The sequence below is a fragment of the Oncorhynchus clarkii genome, chromosome 9, assembly GCF_045791955.1.
Source record: "Oncorhynchus clarkii lewisi isolate Uvic-CL-2024 chromosome 9, UVic_Ocla_1.0, whole genome shotgun sequence".
In the NCBI taxonomy this organism is placed as follows: domain Eukaryota; kingdom Metazoa; phylum Chordata; class Actinopteri; order Salmoniformes; family Salmonidae; genus Oncorhynchus; species Oncorhynchus clarkii.
In genome coordinates, this window is record NC_092155.1 from 62,599,406 (window position 1) to 62,622,157 (window position 22,752).

Sequence of the window (22,752 nt, forward strand, 5' to 3'; positions counted from 1 at the left end):
ATGGTGGAGGTGGATAGGGGGAGGTAGTCACTGTGGGAGTTGTCCTAAAATAGCCCCTACTCTGCTACACCGTCACAGTGTTACAGTAGTACTCACCTGTACATGATGTGATGCTGACCATGACGGTGAGTGAGGGAGGGGAGGGCGAGAAACATCTGTGTATCATTGTCTCTGTGGAGTTTGGATGAATGCAACAAAATATTTTACACATATTAAATACTAACTCATTGTTAAAGCAAAGCAAGGATCTGGTTTACCTTTGTGAAAGACAGTCGAGTCCACACTATGATAACCACACCGGAAAGCTAAGCTGTCTCTGTCTATATCCCATTATTCATAAATGAATAATAATTTGTTGTGCTGTAGAATTAAGATACCTTTAGATATAGTACCTTTGTGCCAGCAGCCCACCACCCTCTATCACACTAGTGGCTTTCCTCTGAAACTAAGCAGGATTGGTCCTGTATTGGTCCTGTCCAGATGCTGCTGGAAGTGGTGTTAGAGGGCCAATAGGAGGCACTCTTTTCTCTGGTCGAAAAAAGATCCCAATGTCCCAGGGCAGTGATGGGGGACATTGCCATGTGTAGGGAGCTGTCTTTAGGATGGGACGTTAGACGAGTGTCCTGACTCTCTGTGGTCACCAAAGATCCAAAGGCACTATCATAAGAGTAGGGGTGTTAACCCTGGTGTTCTAAAATTATTATTATTTTTAATGTTCCGCAATCTACACACAATACCCCATAAAGTGCTAACAGGTTTTTAGAAATTGTTGCAAATGTATAAAAAAAATGGATTGATTAATTTATTTTGTACAGTTAAAAACTATTTAAAAGTAGAAAAAAGAACCCAGAGGACGAGCGTTAAAAACACTTCTTTCATGTTGCCGGGATATCCATGATCCGTTTGTCATGACCGTCGTATGACTATATGGACCAAGGCTGATTAAGAATGTGAGAAATTCCCAAAATACAGGTGTGCCAAGCTTGTAGCATCACACCCAAGAGCACTCGAGGCTGTAATCGCTGCCAAAGCTGCTTCTTAGGGCTAGGGTCCCTTTTCTCAATTTCCGCCTGACTGACGTGCCCAAAGTGAACTGCCTGTTACTCAGGCCCTGAGGCCAGGATATGCATATAATTGGTACCATTGGAAATAAAACAGAAATATTAAAATAATGTAGGAGAGTATAACACACTACATATGGTAGGAGAAAATCTCCCCCAAAAACAACCAGAATTTTATTTTTGAGAGAGCCCATGCTCTTCCAATGGCAAGTATAAGCACATACTCAATTCTAGCTCCCAGGATGCAATTATTATGGCTTCCACTGGGTGTCAGCAGTCTATGCGCAAGGTTTCAGGCTTGTAACTTCCAATACTAATAAGAAATATGTGTTTTAGTAGAAGGACAGTCTTGGAAATTTGTGTTTGGGCGTGCGATGAAGACAAGATGCACCTGCTAAAATTGGTTTCCTATTGAACATACTTCTTTCTGTAAGAAATATTATAGTTTGATTACATTTTAGGGTATCGGATGAGTCAATAGAAACATATTTTGACTTGTTGAAACAAAGTTTAGCAGTAGATTTTCAGATTCTTTTCTCTGCATGTTGAAGAGTGGATTACTCAAATTGATGGCGCCAACTAAACTTACTTTTTGGGATATAAAGAAGGATTTTATCTAACAAAACGACAATACATGTTCTGGCTAGGACCCTTTGGATGACAAATCAGAGGTTGATTTAAAAAAAGTAAGTGCATATCTAATCGCTATTTGTGAATTTAGGAAACCTGTGCCGGTGGAAAAATATTTGGATGTGGGGCATTGTACTCAAACAATCGCATGGCATGCTTTCGCTGTAATGGCTACTGTAAGTCGGACAGTGCAGTAAGGTTAATAAGAATTTAAGCCTTCAACCAATATAAGATACTTGTTTGTACCTAAATGTTTAATATCCATAGTTTTTATGATTATTTATTTGAATTGCACGCCCACCAGTTTCACCGGAAGTTGTCCAAGGTAGTGGGACACCTAGCCCAAAAAGGTTGCTTTAACAAAGTACTGAGTAAAGGGTCTGAATACTTATATAAATGTGATATTTCAGTTTTTTATTTTTAATACATTTGCAAAAATGTCTAAACCTGTTTTTGATTCATCATTATCAGGTATTATGTGTAGATTGATGAGGAATTTTGTAATGTAACAAAATTTGAAAAAGGTCCAGGGGTCTGAATACCTTTCGAAGGCACTGTATATAAATATATATATATACACAATATATTTAAAAAAATACAGTTGAAGTCGGAAGTTTACATACCTTAGCCAAATACATTTAATCCCAGTAAAAATTCCCTGTTTTAGGTCAGTTAGGATCACCACTTTATTATAAGAATGTGAAATGTCAGAATAATAGTAGAGAGAATTATTTATTTAAACTTGTATTTCTTTCATCACATTCCCAGTGGGTCAGAAGTTTACATACACTCAATTAGTATTTGGTAGCATTGCCTTTAAATTGTTTATCTTGGGTCAAACGTTTTAAGTAGCCTTCCACAAGCGTCACATAATAAGTGAATGTTGGCCCATTCCTGACAGAGCAGGAGTAACTGAGTCAGGTTTGTAAGGCCTCCTTGCTCGCACATGCTTTTTCAGTTCTGCCCGCAAATCTTCTAAGGGATTGAGGTCAGGACTTTGTGATGGTCACTCCAATACCTTGACTTTGTTGTCCTTAAGCCATTATGCCACAACTTTGGAAGTATGCTTGGAGTAATTGTCCATTTGGAAGAAATTTGTGGAGTGGTTGAAAAACAAGTTTTAATGACTTGTCACGCCCTGAGCTTTTTATGTCTCTATTTTCATTTGGTCAGGGTGTGATTAGGGTGGGCATTCTATGTTCTTTTTTCTATGTTTTTGTATTTTGTTTTGGCCAGGTATGGTTCTCAATCAGGGACAGCTGTCTATCGTTGTCTCTGATTGGGAACCATACTTAGGTAGCTTTTTCCCACATGGTTTTTGTGGGTAGTTGTTTTCTGTTTAGTGTTTTGCACCTGACAGGACTGTTTCGGTTTCGTTTATGCACTTTGTCAATTTTGTTTCAGTGTTCTGTTTAATAAAAAGTCATGAACACTTACCACGCTGCGCTTTGGTCCGATTCCTCCTCTTCAGAAGACGACATCTGTTACAAAACTGTACAGTTTGGTGGAGGAGGAATAATGGACTGGGGCTGTTTTTCATGGATCGGGCTCGGCCCCTTAGTTCCAATGAAGGGACATCTTTATGCTACAGCAGACAGTGACATTCTAGATGATTCTGTGCTTACACCTTTGTGACCATTGTTCGGGGAAGGCCCTTTCCTGTTTCAGAATGACAATGCCCCTGTGCACAAAGCGAGTTCCATACAGAAATGGTTTGTCGAGATTGGTGTGGAAGAACTTGACTGGCCTGCACCGAGCACTGACCTCAACCCCATCAAACACCTTTGGGATTAATTGGAATGCAGACTGCGAGCCAGGCCTAATCGCTCCCAAGATCAGTGCCCAACTCACTAATGCTCTTGTGGCTGAATGGAAGCAAGTCTCCACAGCAATGTTCCAACATCAAGTTAGTGGAAAGCCTTCCCAGAAGAGAGGAGACTGTTATAGCAGTAAATGAGGGACCAGTTCTATGTTAATGCCCATGATTTTGTACTAAGATGTATGACGAGCAGGTCCACATACTGGTACTGTCTACATACACTTACTCATTCAAGGGTTTTTCTTTATTTGTACTATTTTCTACATTGTAAAATAATAGCAAAGACATCAAAACTATGAAAGAACGCATATGGAATCATGTTGTAACCAAAAAAGGATTAAACAAATCAAATTATATGTTATATTTGAGATTCTTCAAAGTAGCCACCCTCTGCCTTGATGAAAGCTTTGCACATTATTGGCATTCTCTCAACCAGCTTCCTGAAATGGATTTCAATTAACAGGTGTGCCTTCTTAAAAGTTAATTTGTAGAATTGATTTCCTTCTTAATGCATTTGAGCCAATCAGTTGTGTTGTGACAAGGTAGGGGTGGTACACAGAAGACAGCCCTATTTGGTAAAAGTCAAGTCAATATTTTGGCAAGAACAGCTTAAATAAGCAAAGCGAAACGACAGTCCATCATTACTTTACGACATGAAGGTCAGTCAATCCAGAAAATTTCAAGTGCAGTCGTAAAAACCATCAAGATCTATGATGAAACTGGCTCTCATGAGGATCACCACAGGAAAGAAAGACCCAGTGTTATCTCTGCTGCAGAGGATAAGTTCATTAGAGTTACCAGCCTCAGAAATGCAACCCAAAAAATGGCTTCACAGAGTTCTAGTAACAGACACATCTCAACATCAACTGCTCAGAAGGGAGACTGCGTGAATCAGGCCTTCATGGTCGAATTGCTGCCAAGAAACCACTAAGTACACCAATAAGAAGAAGAGACTTGCTTGGGCCAAGAAACCCAGGCAATGGACATTAGACCGGTGGAATTCTGTTCTTTGGTCTGATGAGTCCAAATGTGAGCTTTTTGGTTCCAACCGGATGATCTCTGCATGTGTCGTTCCCACTGTGAAGCATGGAGGAGGAGGTGGGATGGTGTGGGGGTGCTTTGCTGGTGACACTGTCTATGATTTATTTAGAATTCAAGGCACACTTAACCAGCATGGCTACCACAGCATTCTGCAGCGATACGCCATCCCATCTGGTTTGCCATTAGTGGGATGATCACTTGTTTTTCAACAGGACAATGACCCAACACACCCCCAGGCTGTGTAAGGGCTATTTGATCAAGGAGAGTGGAGTGCTGCATCAGATGACCTTGCCTCCACAATCCTGTGACCTCAACCCAATTGAGATGGTTTGGAATGAGTTGGACCGCATAGTGAAGGAAAAGCAGCCAACAAGTGCTCAACATATGTGGGAAGTCCTTCAAGATGGTTGGAAAAGCATTCCAGGTGAAGCTGGATGAGAGAATACCAAGAGTGTGAAAAGCTGTCAACAAGGCGGCAGGTTGCTTAGTGGTTAGAGTGTTGGGCCAGTAACCGAACGGTTGCTGGGTTGAATCCCCAACTAAAAAATGGTCCGCTCATGACTGTAACTACATACATTATTAACAGTTTATCTCTGAGCCACAGGCGACACTGTTTAGGTCAGTCATGTGGGGTTTTCCTCAGTACGAAGATCTTCCAATTGCTTGCTAGATAGTACACTTCTTATATTTATCCATTTATTTACTTCGCTTGTAGATATTTCAGTGACACAAACTTCGTCTAGTTACATCATATGATGGATGTTTCCCAATATCCAGGCATACAAGCAAGACAGCTTGCTTGAGAAAGCGCAGGGCACACTTAACCAGCAAATTAATTTGACTCCCCTCTTGGCTGAAGACGGAAAACTGTAGCGTTGGTTCTTGAACATAAAACACAATCTTGATCATTCTTGGGCGGGTGGGATAAACAGTCGTTATTTTGTTGACACTGTAAGCTGCTTTTTAATAATTTTTAAAAAATCGGTTGTTGGTGTTTGATACAATTGTAGGGAGTATTGTTTTCGTTCGATAATCAATTTGTTTGTATCGATCAGCGATGGTTCATCCGGGGTTGTTGAAATCATCGGTCGATCTGTAAACAAAAACTGTCAGGCTAACACGGTACATGGCATGTGTATGCCTTTTTATTGGCCGTCTACAGAAGTTTGTTTTCAACCTATAGCTATTGTCATATCCGTGTTAATGGGGAAGAGTAGAACATACCTTTGGTATGCTGGTTGGATTTTCAGCTTTTTTGGTCTGGAACATAACATACAAACAGCCATGGACAGCGGCAATGGGCGGATTGTCAGGTACAGTAGCGGCATAACACCAGCACAACAACATAAGAAGACGGACTTGTAGGCCTCTGCCTAGTTCAAATCTAATTTCACCACAATGTTGAATAGTATTGTCGATGTCCTCCACTACTATGTCAGTGCATATAAATCACTCAGCCTGTACTGATGATTGGCATGAGCCTGTTTGATATTTCTCATGGTTTCTGTAAAATATGTCATACTTTACTGTAGCAAAATAATTTGCTCAAAGATCTGCCCCAATGAACAAATACTTACGTACAACTTTTGAACTAGTGTGTGGAAGAAGTATGAATTGAATAGGCTGAATAGGCCAACTGTTTGCATCATATTTTACATCACAACCTTTATTAGAGCAAGGACCCCTCGCATCTGCTTTACCAATGGCTTTTTCTGTGATGAAACACTTTAACTTAGCACACTGACTATGTCCTAGTTCAGACACGATGAGGTCTCACAGTATGCCTGCCTTTCTGGAGAGTACGATGATGAGGTATTCCACGTTTCTTTCCCCCAACAGGAGTGCTGGCGCTCTGGGCCCTTGTCACCCACGTCATGTACTTGCAGGACTTCTGGCACACATGGCTGAAGGGACTCAAGTTCTTCATCTTCGTTGGGGCTCTCTTCTCCATACTGGCTGTGGTGGCCTTCACTACCTTCCTCACCCTCGCCATCACACAGAAGCAATGTGAGTCTTCCTCTATTTGGCTCATACTCTCTTATAGCCCTAATTGGATCATGTCACACAATTTAAATGTGAAAGCTTTATTATATATGTATTATTTACCTTAATGTAAAGTGTTACCCAGTAAATGTACCTTTTGGAATATTTCCTCACTGAAGTTTGATCATTTGTTCTGAAGCAGAGCAGTTCATATATGTTGTTTATAATAGTAATCCAATAATTTACTACCTGCATCCTGATAATGTCTGACCCTGACTGTGACCCTGCTCCCTGAGGGTGTATCAGGGGGAGTTGCAAAAAACACATTTCCAATTCTCACATGGCTCTAATACACACTTGTACATGTGTGAAACAGAACAAATATGAGCACCCACCAAATGATTATTATTATTATTATAATTTAATACCTGCATCCTGAATATACAATACCAGTCAAAAGTTTGGACACCTACTCATTCAAGGGTTTTTCTTTATCTTTTACCATTTTCTACATTGTAGAATAATAGTGAAGACATCAACACTTTGAAATAACACAAATGTAATCATGTTGTATCCAAAAAAGTGTTAAACAAATCAAAACATATGTTAGATTTTAGATTCTTCAAAGTAGCCACTCTTTGCCTTGATGACAACTTTGCACACTCTTGGCATTCTCTCAACCTGTTTCAGCTGGAATTATTTTCCAACAGTCTTGAAGGAGTTCCCACTTCTTCGCTGCTTTTCCTTCACTCTTTGGTCCAACTCATCCCAAACCATCTCAATTGGGTTGAGGTTGGGTGATTGGAGGCCAGGTCATCTTTATTTATTTATTTATCTTTATTTAACTAGGCAAGTCAGTTAAGAACAAATTCTTATTTTCAATGACGGCCTCATTGATAGTCCCAGATGGGATGGCATATTTCTGCAGAATGCTGTGGTAGCCATGCTGGTTAAGCGTGCCTTGAATTCTAAATAAGTCACTGACAGTGTCACCAGCAAAGCACCATCACACCTCCTCGTCAGGCTTCACGGTGGGAACCGCACATGCAGAGATCATCTGTTCACCTTCTCTGCATCTCACAAAGACACAGCGGTTGGAACCAAAAGTCTCAAATTTGGACTCATCAGACCAAAAGACAGATTTAACACCTGTTAATTGAAATGCATTCCAGGTGAATGCCAAGAGTGTGCAAAGCTGAATGAGTAGGTGTGTACAAACTTTTGACTAGTACTGTAAATGACTACAGTCTTGAGTCTCTCTTCCTCATTTAGATTCATTATTTGAATGCCGGTGCTCTATTCTCAATGTGTGTATGGTTAGGACAATTTATCCTGTGTAGAGAAATGTTTTGACAGGTTTTCTCCTGTCCTGTAGCTCCGACTGACCCTGGGAGCCTGTACCTGTCGTGTGTTTGGAGCTTCCTGACTCTCAAATGGGCATTCCTATTGGCCCTGTACTCACACAGATACCGCCAGGAGTTTGCTGACATCAGCATCCTCAGTGACTTCTGATTATACACTCCATGTTACCCTTCATACACTTGGTAGAAGATTTTGGGAAAAGGGTTTTGGGAACCAACCGGTGGCAGAAGAGTTGGTGAAAAATAGTTTTTGACAAAGAAGCTGGAGCACTGAGAAGCACTGAGGACTGAAAAGCTGGAGTTGCTGGATAAGACTTCTTTTAACTTTTATTCATTATAGTTACACACTCCGGACAAGCTTTAATTTGTCCTCAAACCCCCGCTACTACACATACAGTAACAGCTCAGCTATTTTATTGGAGTGAGTAGCCATAGTCACTTGGGAAAACTCATTTTGAGGGGAACTAGGCTAATGCTTATCTGTAATGGTAGACAGCAGAGGTTTGTGATTTCTAAGGAAAGATTTACTCAAGCCTATTTTTACAGCGACTTAATTAGTTGATCATGACTGGAACATCTAGTCTGTGGAAGGTCTCTGAGGGTTTGGGTTGAAGCTTTCCGAAAGGCCACCATTTTTAAGTACTGTATTTTAAGCTCCAGATTGAAATGTATTGATGCAGTGTCGCATCTAATGAGTAAGTGTCCAAATACGCCCATAGAAGAAATGCTGTGTCACTGTTGTTTATGTGATTTCTCTACTGTTTCTCCTTTCGCCACTTGGGGGAGCAGGATTATTTGCCCAGTCATTGCTATCTGTCTGGATAATGGATTGTCATATGCTTTTTAACATGTGTTATTCTCTTTTAGGAAACAACACACCAATACATGTTTGATGCACTTTACATTATGTTATTGATTCAATTGCACTCCGCTGCCATCTGTTTTTAAAGATCACTTTTAATATAGGCTGAGGATGGATATGATGCAAACTAATGGTGTATGGAACTCCTGATGAACTGACGGACGGGGCTACCTTTTCGCTACGTTTCTATCTCCATATGTTGTCTTATATTCACGTTGCTTTGTTTTATCATAGTAAAGATCTAATGTATTTACCTGTATGCTACGGAGTTACTTTGACTATGTATAACGCATTCATTACACATCTATAATCACTTCATTAACGTGTTATAACAGGTCCCAACTGCATTTTTAAAGGTTATTGAAATATAGTCATAGCAGATCTGTAGCTCATTCATGTCATTCTATGCAAGAGCTCATATTTACCTTTAATAGAGGCATCATTACAAATACAGTGTACTGTCATCATTATACTGTGCTCAAAAGTGAGCTTCTCCCATACTAGTGTTAGTGAATATGCCAATGGACCAAACTATGTTTTGAAAATTATGTTGATTCATAGCCCAACAGACCTATAATGTTGGTGTTAGATCAGTGGCAAACTGCATATTAAATTACCATGAAGTGCTTATTGTGAATGGGAAAATAGAAATGACTTCATATTGACTGCATATAATTCATATATAGACCCTTTGTGTGTGTTATAAACCGGTATGACCAACTTAATTGTGATTTGGAGGGCTGCAATTTCGGAGGCTGGTAACTCTAATGAACTTATCCTCTGCAGCAGAGGTAACTTTTGCGACTGCACTTGAAATTTTCCGGATTGACTGACCTTCATATCTTAAAGTAAAGATGGACTGTCATTTTTCATTGCTCATTTGAGCTGTTCATGCCATAATTTGGACTTGGTCTTTACCAAATAGGGCTATCTTCTGTATACCACCCTTACCATGATAAAACACAACTGATTGGCTCAAACGCATTAAGAAGAAAATAAATTCCACAAATGAACTTTTAAAATGGCACTCTTGTTAATTGAAATGCATTCCAGGTGACTACCTAATGAAGCTGGTTGAGAGAATGCCAAGAGTGTGCAAAGCTGTCATCAAGGCAGAGGGTGGCTGCTTTGAAGAATCTCAAATGTAACATATATTTTCATTTGTGTTATGGTTTCTACATGATTCCATATGTGTTATTTCCTAGTTTTGATGTATTCACTATTATTATAGAATGTAGAAAATAGTAAACACAAAGAAAAACCTTTGAATGAGTAGGTGTGTCCAAACTTTTGATTAGTACTGTATATATTTTATATTTCATTTAATAATGCAGTTGGGACTTGTTATAACATGTTCATGAAGTGATTATAGATGTGTAATGAATACTCAATGTATATATAGTCAAAGAAATTGTCACCGAAATGTATTCAGATGTGTGAATGGTGTGTGTTTTTGTTTGAGTGAAAGCGAGTTAAACTTTTGGTGAGAGGGAGGGGAATATTTGAAATAAGGAATGTGTTTGCTTTGTTTGGTATTTTGTATATTGGAGTTTTTTTATTCACAAAATGTATTTCAGATATACATTTTATTTTAATAAATGTTGATGTGAAAATGCTGTGTCTTATTATTCAGACAGATCGTGAATTGCAGTTTGTATTGCCCTATTCAAATCATTCTTCCACAAATGAAGTATTCCTTACCAAACGTGATGCCCATGACTTTCCCTCTAAAGCTAAGCTACATGTAAGCCATGGTTTGCCATGTATGGCTCCTCCCATGGAGAAGGTGTCAACAAAGCTTCAGTATAAAACCAATGGTTGACCGTCACATCATAGTTCATTCCAGCTGTAAGGTACAGTACATTATATTAGCTTTGTTTTTAAATTGTTTTTCACTTTACTCTGTTTAAATAAATTAGGTTGTTTCAGAGTTTGGAAAAATGGTTAGCATGATGTAAAGCATCTCATCTCCAAGAGTAAGACAGTTGCTCTTGGTCTTTTGTCTTGTAAACTCTCTTTGAAAAAAAACTATTCTGACTCTGGTACACATGATTGTTTCTCCCTGTTGCCTCTGAGACTCATGAAATGTGAGCATTCACATCTCAAAATGTTTGATGTTCTTTATCTCTATTTATTTACTTGTGTTATGGAATAAAAATGTTTTGTTTAATTTTGAAATGCCAATGATGCCACTCATTCTCCCAGTGAACAGGTACAGTATTATTTCAGTTTTAATATAGTCATTGTAAATTGAGAAGGGCTAATGTTTGACACCAATTGCCTGTAGTTTGTGTGATTGGTTAGATTAGGAACCCAGCAGAACAGCAGAGGTTTACTCTCAGGAAATAACTGTGCTTAATTCAACCATACATGCAAATGACTACTATTTTTAGTGTTAGTAATTTGATTCATCTTCAGGTTACATGTTTCTACCCACTACCTCCAATGTATTCTAATTACTTGGAATTTTACAATATTTATAGACCTTAGTTTATGGATGCCAACAAGTAAGCCACGTGAAACAAGTTATGCTGTGTGAGTGTCCTTTAAGTAGCCAGAGTACCAGTTTGTTTCACCTCTCTTACCAACTCCTTGTGGAATTGTCATTCTAAAGCTACTGTATGTTGTTTGGCTTGACAATAACAGTAATTGAGTTGGCAAGAGCAGAAACAGATCTGGGACCAGGCTAGCCTTTGAGTAATGTTGCCATGCAATGTTATCAAAGTAATATAATCTCTTATTCAAAGGCCTCAATGCAGATTTAATGACACCATATCATAGCATAATTTGACCTGTCTAACTGTCCTCTGATTGGCTGAAGCCATGCAACAAGACTGGCCACCCTATGTGATCAACAGGCCGGCCTACTCGCTCCCAGACTTCGATAGGAAGTTTGACATGAAGAAACGGACCTTCCCCATAGGACAGAAAGTAAAGAAATGCTTCAGGTACAGTATTTACATTCTGCTAACAATCAAAAGCCAGCAAATGTTTATCTCTTTCATGAGTCAATACAGTTTATCCAACAAAACCTTAGTACTTTTGTTGACATTTACATTTTTAACCATTATGTTCCTGTCGAGAGATCTGTGATGTGATTCTTGGGCTAGTACTATACCAAAGGAAGATGAGCCATGTTATGAGGCCATAGGGAGACTGTTGTAATCAGACTTGCATGTTTATGCATATCTTTAGGTGCTCTGGGTCTCGACTCAAGTCCCTGCTGTTCAGACACCTGCCTATCCTAAGCTGGCTGCCCAAGTACAAGGTGAAGGAGAACCTCCTCTGTGATGTCATCAGTGGGGTCAGCGCAGGTACCATTCAGGTTCCTCAAGGTCTGTCATTCTACTCTGGTGTTCTTCCATTCAAGTTCTGTGCCTTTAACATTAAAGAGAGACTGAACTTACCAATTCCACATTCGTTTTTTGGGTACTCATTGGGCTCATTTGAGTGGATCACTTTTGTCAAGTTGTGACAATCGTTGGATGTTTGAGTAGGAAAAAACCCAAACACGTTTCTAAAAAACAACTCTTGTTCTTTCAACATTTGCGACAATGTCTTGTATATATTGCTGTCAAACAAGTCTGAAGCGCTGCGTGTCAATGGTTAGTTTGTCATTCTGTAAATGAATGGTCGGGTTGTAGGTTGATTCTGGTGAGCAATAGGATAGCATGAGCTGCAGCACGCTGGGCAGCTGTGCTCCTGATAATTTGATTACTGCCTCGCAGTGCCAGCCGTGATTAGACTGTGCCAGGCAGTAGTCCCATGTGGGCAGGCTTAAAATTAAAACCCAACCATCAGTTAAACTGTGGCAACCTCAGTTGTATGATGGTTCAAGACAACTCAGAACTAGGAAATCTTTGACCTCCGACTTCAGTGCGTTCCAGACAATTGGGAACTCTGAAAAAAACGAGCTCCGACTGGGAGAAATCATTTTTAAAGGTCATCCAAGTCGGAAACTCTGCCATCATTGTAGAGCTCCGAATTCTCCAATCTGAAGATTACTGACGTCATGATTTTTCCAAATCTTTTTTCCAAATCTTTTCTTTTTTTGAGTTCCCAGTTTTCTTGAACGCACCAACAAATCTCAGTTTTGGACGATAATGACTATATGATCAAAATGATCCTATTTACACTACAGTCAATGTTGGCACTAGACTAAATGTTTTTGACTAATATTGATGCCACATAGGCCATTTTCAACCAGAGAAGTTGGTTTTTGAGTTCAGCCTCTCTTTAAGATACATCTCTAAACATAACTATTTTCTAATACAGTTTCAAAGTGAATCATTGCATTTTTAACAACATTAATATTAATAGGTCTCAACATTAATATTCCAGTTAATTATCAGAAGTAATTGATTTTCTATTCTTTACAGGCATGGCCTTTGCCCTGCTGGCTAATCTACCTCCTGTCAATGGCCTCCACTCCTCCTTCTTTCCTCTCATCCCCTACTTCTTCATGGGCACTGCTCACCAAATGGTCCCAGGTAAGTTTACCATAATCAAAAGCATATGTTATAGGATGTAATTGTCCCAGACACGCTGAAGCTTGAATAGTCACGAAGTGAAGTGTCCTTCGCTGGGTTGTTTTTTATGCATAGGACATAGGATTAATCTTCTTAAAGTGTAATGGAATGTTCTCTGAGTCCAGGTACCTTTGCTGTGCTTAGTATCATGGTGGGCATGGAGTGCCTGAAGCTGGCCCCTGAGTCTGACTTCAGCCACTTCAATGCCACCATTAACGCCACAGTGATGGATGAGGACAGGATGAACGAGGTTCGACTGGGCATCTCTGGGACGCTGGCCTGCCTCACTGCTATCATACAGGTACTGCAGCCACAGAGAAGACTAGTTTACCATTGTACAGTATATGTGACAGAACGCAGGTTGACATTTATTGTCAAGAATCCTGCCCTGGAAGCATAACTGACTGATTTCGGCTAGATGGGCCAGCTGAAAAGTTGGGTTAGGCATTAGGGTTAGCAGTGTGGTTAAGGTTAGAGCTAGGTTTAGATCAGATTTTATGGCTTTGTAGCTGTGCCAGCTAGTGACCACTCTGCAGAGCTGCCTCTGGTACCTGAGTCATCCCAATAAATGTCAACCTGCGGTTTGAATCCCGGTGATTCTGTGTGCCACAACTGTGTCAGCGTTCTACGCTAAAGCCTAGGCATTGTCTCGGGAGGTAATGCAAGTATTAAGCTCTCATACTGTACCTTAAATGTGAATGAATTAACTGTTGCACAAAATCTGTCTGAGCAGATGAGCCTGGGCTTGATGCAGTTTGGCTTTGTGGCCATCTACCTGTCCGAGTCCTTCGTCAGAGGGTTCATGACAGCAGCTGGACTGCAGATCCTGATCTCTGTACTAAAGTACATCTTTGGCATCAAAGTGCCTTCCTACAGTGGACCACTAGCCACTATCAATGTAAGCCTCAATTGATGAAAAGTTACCTTTGCTCTTCATATCTGCATGCAGAACTACAGTGCTACTTACACTAACCATGCACATAATGTCCCTTTTTGTCACAGACTCTTAAAGATATAGTTTATGGCCTGCCTAACACCAACATAGCCTCGCTGGTCTTTGCTCTGATCAGCAGTGTGGTTATTATAACAGTGAAGGAGCTGGGTGCACGCTACCACCAGAAGCTACCCTTCCCCATCCCCATGGAGATCATCATTGTGAGTAATGGGGGACTCTAATTTGTTCCTCTTATTCTATGCTATATTATGCTATGCCTCGTTATGCCAGCCTGGGCTAAACTATGATATGCTGTTATGCCATCCTATACTATATTATGCTATGACATCCTATGCAATATTATGCTATGCCATGTAATGCCAGCCTATGCTATGCTATGATTTGCTATGTTATGCTATGTTAGGTTATGTTATGCTATGTGAGGTTATGCTATGGAGTTATAAGAACTATATAAATGGTTAAACCAGAACCTCCCTTTGCGCAGGTGGTGGTGGCCACAGCCATATCGGGCCCCCTGGACCTGCCTGATAAGTATCACATCGACATAGTGGGGAAGATTCCCCTAGGGTAAAGGACACAGAATATCACCAGAAAAGTTGACTGTTATTGTGTGCTATTATGACTGTTTAACAGTCTATCCTCACATTGACAAGGAGGTTCTGTAATCTCAACCTCTCCTCCTAGATTTCCTGCTCCAATCCTCCCAACAGTGAGTCAGTGGGAAGGGATGCTGAGCTCAGCCTTCTCCCTGGCTATCGTGGGCTATGTGATCAACCTGGCTATAGGCAGGACAATGGCAGCAAAGCATGGCTACGATGTGGATCCCAATCAGGTACGAATAGGGGACATGCATGAGGGGAAGGTGTTATTGACTGTTCGTTGTGTTGTTGTGTTATTGACTGTATGTTTGTTTATCCCATGTGTAACTCTGTGTTGTTGTTTTTGTCGCACTGCTTTGCTTTATCTTGGCCAGGTCTCACTTGTAAATGAGAACTTGTTCTCAACTGGCCTACCTGGTTAAATAAAGGTGAAATACATTTAAAAAAATAAAAAGGAAGAAAATGTCAAGTTTATTTTTCACCACATTATTGTCAAATGTGACTTGCCTAGTTAAATAAAGGTTACATTTTAAAAAAGGGGAAAAAAGTATTTACATTTTTTATGTTATTTTTCCTGTTGTGACATGAGGATACCTGGATCACCTATAAACCTTTTGTTAAGTAAATCAGGTGATAAATAAAATGAAAAGGAGTGTGTCTTTAACATATTCTATTTTTGTTTGTAATCTCATCAAATCCTTCTGCCTAAGCTTTCTGACTACAACTGACTATAATCTCCATTACTCATCATAGTGTACTATAAACACTGATGTGTGTTCTTGTGCAGGAGATGTTGGCTTTGGGCTGCAGTAACTTCGTGGGGTCTTTCTTCAAGATCCATGTGATCTGCTGTGCTCTCTCTGTCACCCTGGCAGTAGACAATGCTGGGGGAACATCACAGGTCAGACATAGGGAGCATTGAGACACAGGGAGCATTGAGACACAGGGAGCATTGAGACACAGGGAGCATTGAGAACAGGGAGCATTAAAGCAGGACAATGTAGAAACTTTGCATGGCACAAGACAACACAGAATTCATTGAACACACCTCTTACTTTTACGTTTAACAATTCACTTAATACTAATTAACTTGTTAATTCCCTTTGTGGTTGATTGACCAACATTTTTTTTTTGTGGGTAGAATCCCCCTTTTGCAGGTAGAATCCCCCTTTTGCAGAAGCATCAGCTAGTCTTCCTGGGGGCTACAAAAAACACAAAACAACAATAACATCAGAGCTCTGTTCAGGACACAACAGTTAGTATGTAGTAGTATTGGCATCTTGTCTCAATAAAGACTCCATCCTATTCTTTCTTCTTCACAGTTTTCCAGTCTGTGTGTGATGCTGGTGGTCATGGTCACCATGCTGGCCTTGGGGCATTTCCTCAAACCACTACCAAAGGTGAGGACCTTTGTTTCGATGCATTCAAAAAAGATAGAAACAGTGATGTACAGCAGGTGTTCTCAACCATTTCTTTTCCGGGGGCCCACTAAAGCACTTTCAAATCGAGGAACCCCTGAAAGCTCTCTTAGACCCCTCAGGGGTTCTAGACCTCCTGGTTTAGAATCACTGATGTCCAGTAACACTGAGGGTTGAAAATCAAAATAAGTATTTGTTTCGACTTACATGATGTTTATGATGTAGAAATAACATAAAAGTAAAAAATGTACTGAGTGTTGATCACCATTTATTCCTGTAGTCTGTGCTGGGAGCCCTGATAGCGATCAACCTGAAGAACACTCTGCTGCAACTCTCTGACCCATATTACCTCTGGAAGAAGAGCAAACTGGACTGTGTGAGTCAAATCCATTACTCATTGTCTGACCAAGACATGCCTAGAAAACTCAGATTAAGTGTAAACTCTGATGTCGATACTCAAACACTGTCAAATCTACTGCTCTAATGATCCCGTATCTTGTCCAGTGTGTGTGGGTTGTCTCATTTTTAGCCACCTTCTTCCTGAGTTTGCCTTATGGAGTTGCCATTGGAGTCAGCTTCTCCATCCTCGTGGTTATTTTTCAGACCCAGTTGTAAGTAAAACAACGTTGATTGTGTCACAAAAGTCACAAACTGGTATATTTGATATGCTCATGTTTTTAATTGTTAAGAAATATATTAGATGTAATTTATTTTGTTCTCCACAGTCGGAATGGTTCAGAGATTGCTCAGATCATGGACACAGATATATACAAAGATCCCAAGGTCTACAGCAAGGTAGTGAAACTGTGTTCACCATTAACTTTGGATTTATGTTCATGTCTTCTTTCACAGCAAGGTTGTATGTCTGTAAATATATGGTTCTATTTCTATAGGTGAAATGTATAGAAGGGGTGAAAATAATGAACTACTGCTCCCCTCTCTATTTTGCCAATACAGAGATATTCCGACGAAAGGTCATCAAAAAGGTACCTTGATGACTATAGGATGGCCACATCTCTCTCTCAGCCATCAATTATGTTAAGAACCATTTACCATCTGCTGTGTGTTTGTGCGTAGACTGGATTGGACCCAGGTAAACTTCTCCTGGCTAGGAAGAAGCTTCTGAAGAAACAGCAGAAGGAGTTAGACAGGCAAAACAAGGAAACCAAGAAGAGGAAGCCCAGCTCTCTGGTAACCATGAGATCTCAGGTAAGAGGTCACAGGTCAGGGCTTTAGTGTATTTATTTTGGGTAGATACGTATGACTATACTGAACAAAAATATGAACTAATCATGTTTCATGAGTTGAAATAAAGGATCCCAGAAATTATTTCACTCCAATTTTGTACAGATTTTTTAAAAACATCCCTGTTAATAAGCATTTCTCCTTTGCCAAGATAATCCATCCACCTGACAGGTGTGGCATATCAAGAAACTGATTAAACGGCATGATCATTACACAGGCCACTCTAAAATGTACAATTTTGTCACACAACACAATGCCACAGATGTCTCAAGTGTTGAGGGAGTGTGCAATTGGCATGCTGACTGCAGGAATGTCCACCAGAGCTGTTGCCAGAGAATTCAATGTTAATTTCTCTACCATAAGCCGCCTCCAACATCATTTTAGAGAATTTGGAGTATGTCCAACCGGCCTCACAACCGCAGACCATGTGTAACCACATCAGCCCAAGACCTCCATATCAGGCTTCTTCACCTGCGGGATCGTCTGAGACCAGCCACCCAAACAGCTGATGAAACTATTAAAGCCCTTTTGTGGGGAAAAGCTAATTCTGATTGGCTGGATCTATACTGGACAAAAATATAAACACAACATGCAACAATTTTACTGAGTTACAGTTCATAAGGAAATCAGTCAATTGCAACAAATTCATTAGGTCCTAATCTGGGTGTGCCCTGCCCAGTCATGTGAAATCCATAGATTAGGACCTAATGAATTTGTTGCAATTGACTGATTTCCTTATGAACTGTAACTCAGTAAAATCTTTGCATGTTGTGTTTATATTTTTGTCCAGTATAGATATAACCTTCGTAAAGACTTCTCACTGGGAGCACACTGGTTGAATCAACGTTTTTTCCCATTTAATTTCAATGAAATTACGTTGAACCGATGTGGAATAGCCCAGTGTTTTCTGTGCGTTTAACATAATATATTAGTGAACAGCTGTATCCCGCAGATGCTTTTGCAATTGCGTGCCACTGCTGGGGTAGCTGCGGTGAGAGAGCGCTGCAGGAAAGTGCGCCGTGGCAGAAGCGAATGCGCAAAAATCTCTTGTTTTATGGCACTGCTTCGCAGGTCAGGTCAAAGGCATCTGATCTGACCACAAATAGGCCGTATGACCAAGCTTTTTGGGTTTTGAAGGTGTTATGTGAAACATACTGTACATTTGAGATTAAATTATGTCAAAGCTAGAGATTTATCCCAGTGTAATTTTTGCCCTTGGATTAAGTTGACTGTTTTGTGGCTTTCCTTCTCCCACATCTAGACCTTATCACAGCTAGAGCTTCAGAACGACTTTGACATTGGTAACGGCAATCCTTACCCGCCACCATCACCCACCAGCTGTGTCAACTTCCACTGTAGTGATAATGAGCTGGGTGAGCAGTCTCCTGACCCAGACCAGTCCAGTGCCTCCCCTGTCATCCTGGACTCTCAGCCCATCCCCTTTCACACCCTCATCCTGGACCTGTCAGGGGTCTGCTTCATAGACCTCATGGGAATCAAAGTACTCACCAAGGTCAGACAGCTAGCCATTTGGTTGTTGTTCTTTTTTCCTTTATTTCCTTTATTTGGTTCCCCGTGACACCTTGGTCATTTGTTATGTTAGCTACAGTATATGAATAGTGAGATGATGGGTGATAATACAACAGTGTCATCATATAGACCAGACATGCCCCGCTTTGATGGCCCTCGGATCAATTGTTGTTAGTTAGTTAGAATAGTAGAATGTTTCAACATTTGGTTGTGCATTAGCAGTTTTTGTCTTATGTCAGTCACTGAAAGTCAGTCAATTAGCCCATGTCTGTTAACATTTCTTAGATTGCTCATTTAGTTTAGCAGCCAGCTATCCAAACTTGTTATCTTGGTCGAATTTCTGGCCGGGGGGCCATCACTGATTTTGTCAGTCAGTCTCACTCAGATATCATATTAAAAACTACAAACATTTCTCTCTGCCCCATGACAAAATGTGTAGAATTGCAGGAAATTTGTTATAAAATGGCAAAATCTTCTCTCCTCCCCAATGCAAAATGTGTAGAATTGCATGAAATTAACTAGAAATTGTAAAACATTTCTCTCCACTGTCAAGCAGGGGGGGGAACTTAAAATGTTTTGCTCGCAATGTCTGTGTGTGTGTGTGTGTGTGTGTGTGTGTGTGTGTGTGGGGGGGCCCTCATGATGAGTTCAGATTTTTTGTGGCCCCCAATCCCATCAAAGTTGCCCATCCCTGATATAGTATATAGACAATAAGCACTGTATCCACATTTATTGAGTTTTTTAACAAGTCTGATAGTGCAGGATGCATTTGTACTTTTAGAGTGATATGCACTGGCGGCTGTCATGGAGTTTGTTGAGGCTTGATGTGTGCTGTTATGTACTTGTCATACAGATGTACTCGAGCTATGAGATGTTGGGGATCAAGCTATACTTGGCCAATGTTCAAGGTAAGATCTAGTTTTCATGACGCAGTTACCTATCAAACGGCCAGGTGTCTTTTAATAGTAGTCATGGGAACAGGATCTCATTTGCAGGAGCAAAAGCCGAGTCACTGTCTACAAACTAAGGACACATAGAAGATGGAAGAGAATACAGTTAACGGTTAAAATCCCATCTCAGCATTACCATAATAGGATCTAGAATTGTACATTTCCTTCTCGCTTTTTCCTATTGAGATAAAGAGGTGATCAATCAAAGGGAATAGTGCAGGTTGGCATTCAATTTACCATTCATTGATAAAGGGTTCCCTGTTTCTCTGTTGAATCATATATGCAATGTCTTGAGCTTCCCGATGCAATGGAAGGTTTAAGGTCCTTTGAGGTCCATCACATTGGGTGAAAAATTCAGTCCATTAACTAAAGAGTCTGTTTATACAAAATAAAATAGTATCATAGTGGACATACAAGGTCCCTGAGCTCCCTTGTTTTGCTCCTTGTATTACTTTGTTCGTTCCTGGTGTGTGTTTGCAGCACAGGTGTACGAGGAGCTGGAGGGGGGAGAGATGTTTGAGGAGGGCAGTGTCCCCCGATGTCACCTCTTCCTAACTGTCCATGACGCCATCCTCTGTGCCCTGCAGAGGTCGAGGAACACAGGAGGCTGTGAAAAGGCAGGTTGCACCTACTCCCACACCTTAATCACTATGACCTTGAATCACTTCTCAAATCCTCATTGAGCAATGAGAAAGTAAATGATACAGCGACTACATCTGAACAACATCTTGTCTGCAATTTGGTCAAAGATAAGGACATAACAATTCATAGATATCTAATCTATGGGACAGGTCCAGTTAAAATAGTTTACAGACCTTTACATAAAATGTTTAATAATATATGATTACTGTTTTCCAATCCTCCATGAACGCATCTGAGGCAGTGAGGGTAAACAGAACAAACATATAACAAAATGGCAATGATATTGTTTTTTGTTATTTTAGCTGCCTCTGAGGTAAAAATGAAACTTCATTCACATAGATAGACATTTCGGAGAGCGAGAGAGTGTTTAGAGTCAACAGTGGACCCCTGCAGTGGGTCGTTTGGCGTGGCTAACACCCTTCAAAGTCACTGCGTACCGGGGTGAATCCCCACAGGCTCCTCCTCTGCAGAGCAGACAGGACATGGTTCTGCCTACATCAAGACTTTACCCCCATCATCTCTCCTCTAAGCATGAGAGAACCTACAAAAGCCCTGTCCCAATCCTCCATGAACATATCTGGGACAGTGAGGGTTAACAGAACAAAATGCCAGAGAGCTTGTTACCACTGCTATACCATTTACTTCAGAACTTCACGTTGATACCTGATGTCGACACAGGTCATAAAAAATACAATTTAGTCTGTTTCTCCCCTCTTTTCTCTCCCATTACACACCCAGAGCCAGAATGCCCGGGGTTATATCACTGGTTCAGATCATGTTGCAGGCCGGCAGTTGAGTTCAAAACCAATAAATTGCTAGAGGAAATGTGTTAACGACAATTTACGTGTGTGTGGAGTTATGAATGACTGAAGTGTCTCTATAGGGTTGCATGGGGTTGCAGACAGAGCAAGACAAGAAGGAGCTGGTCCTCAATTTTCAGGAGGATGAGGAGAGGGACCTTGAGCAGGTACACTGACTAAATTAACCATTTATCATTGTTGTGTATAATCTATCTTGATGAAGCAACTTCTTGTCAAATTGATGGATCACATCTGATAATATTTTCCTATCAACCCAACACAGTAATTCACAATAGTATTTGTTTCATCCTTTTCTCTCCACAGGAACTGTTTTGAACATGGGATTTGTACTGCTGAATGTATGAAGAATGAAGATAAAGGAGTAATAGATATGGGTAGATGTTGAAGTTAACTTTAGGTTGATCATAACATTGAACATTTTTCTTTGATTTCTTTAATTCTTTGATTTCTTCAATTCTGTCACGACTTCCGCCGAAGTCGGTCACTCTCCTTGTTCGGGCGGTGTTCGGCAGTCGACCTTCTAGCCATCATTGATCCATTTTTCATTTTCCATTGGTTTTGTCTTGTCTTCCTACACACCTGGTTCCAATCCCATCAATTACATGTTGTGTATTTAACCCTCTGTTTCCCCTCATGTCCTTGTCGGAGATTGTTTGTTGTATGTAGGTGTTTATTGTTAATTCTGTTGTGCGACGGGTTTTGCACCCTCTATTTGTTATTGTGTACACTTTGGTTTTCAGAGGTTTTGATGTTTATTAAAACAGCTCAGTTTTTACCAAGTTCATTCTCCTGCGTCTGACTTCCCTGCCACCAGCACGCACCACATTACAAATTCTTTGATTATAAATTATTGTGTATTGTAAATATTGTTCTGGATGATCTCGAAATAATGATTATAAGCGTGATAGACTGTAAAAGATCTGTAGTGACTAATTAACTGGTCTCCTTGAGGACATGACCATCATTATCACATCTTTCCTATTATTATTTGTGTAAAATACCAGAGGTGGGACTAAGTCACTATTATTCGAGTCACAATCAAGTCTCAAGTCACAACGTCCAAGTCTCAAGTCGAGTGCCAACTAGAAAGGTCTAGCCCCGAGTCAAGTCCAAGTCGTGCATTCTAAGAGCAAGTCAAGTCGAGTAGAGTCACAAGTTTTCAAGTCAATTCTCAAGTCAAGTAAAAAATAAAAAATGTGCCATATCATACAAAATATACAAGTAGATTGACCAAAAATACACGGACAATAGCTCAAAACAAATACTGTATCAGAATTGACCTGTCCTATCTGAATGGACACAGGTA

At 40.3% G+C, this 22,752-nt stretch overlaps 1 protein-coding gene and 1 pseudogene across 1 annotated transcript; both read left to right on the forward strand.

Moving 5' to 3' along the window:
* Positions 1-5,483: 5,483 nt before the first annotated feature.
* On the forward strand, positions 5,484-10,367 carry LOC139417350 (heme transporter hrg1-B-like; annotated as a pseudogene).
* A 1,213-nt stretch (positions 10,368-11,580) lies between these two features.
* Positions 11,581-21,761, forward strand: LOC139417592 (solute carrier family 26 member 9-like). Its single transcript, XM_071166812.1, has 20 exons — positions 11,581-11,705; positions 11,953-12,092; positions 13,137-13,247; positions 13,412-13,587; positions 14,020-14,184; positions 14,289-14,441; positions 14,726-14,808; positions 14,926-15,073; positions 15,628-15,741; positions 16,163-16,240; positions 16,539-16,634; positions 16,763-16,869; positions 16,984-17,053; positions 17,152-17,244; positions 17,336-17,449; positions 18,777-19,016; positions 19,887-19,941; positions 20,464-20,604; positions 21,531-21,592; positions 21,750-21,761. The coding sequence occupies exons 1-20, from the start codon at positions 11,581-11,583 to the stop codon at positions 21,759-21,761; spliced, it is 2,283 nt and encodes a 760-aa protein (XP_071022913.1).
* Positions 21,762-22,752: the final 991 nt, after the last annotated feature.

What these genes read in the sequence shown, in the direction of transcription:
- LOC139417592 (XM_071166812.1), top strand. Translation starts at nt 11,581, where the DNA reads ATGCAACAAGACTGGCCACCCTATGTGATCAACAGGCCGGCCTACTCG. An exon ending in GCCTCACTGCTATCATACAG is followed by an intron (nt 13,588 to 14,019) that starts GTACTGCAGCCA and finishes CTGTCTGAGCAG; the next exon opens with ATGAGCCTGGGCTTGATGCA. An exon ending in GAATCAAAGTACTCACCAAG is followed by an intron (nt 19,017 to 19,886) that starts GTCAGACAGCTA and finishes CTTGTCATACAG; the next exon opens with ATGTACTCGAGCTATGAGAT.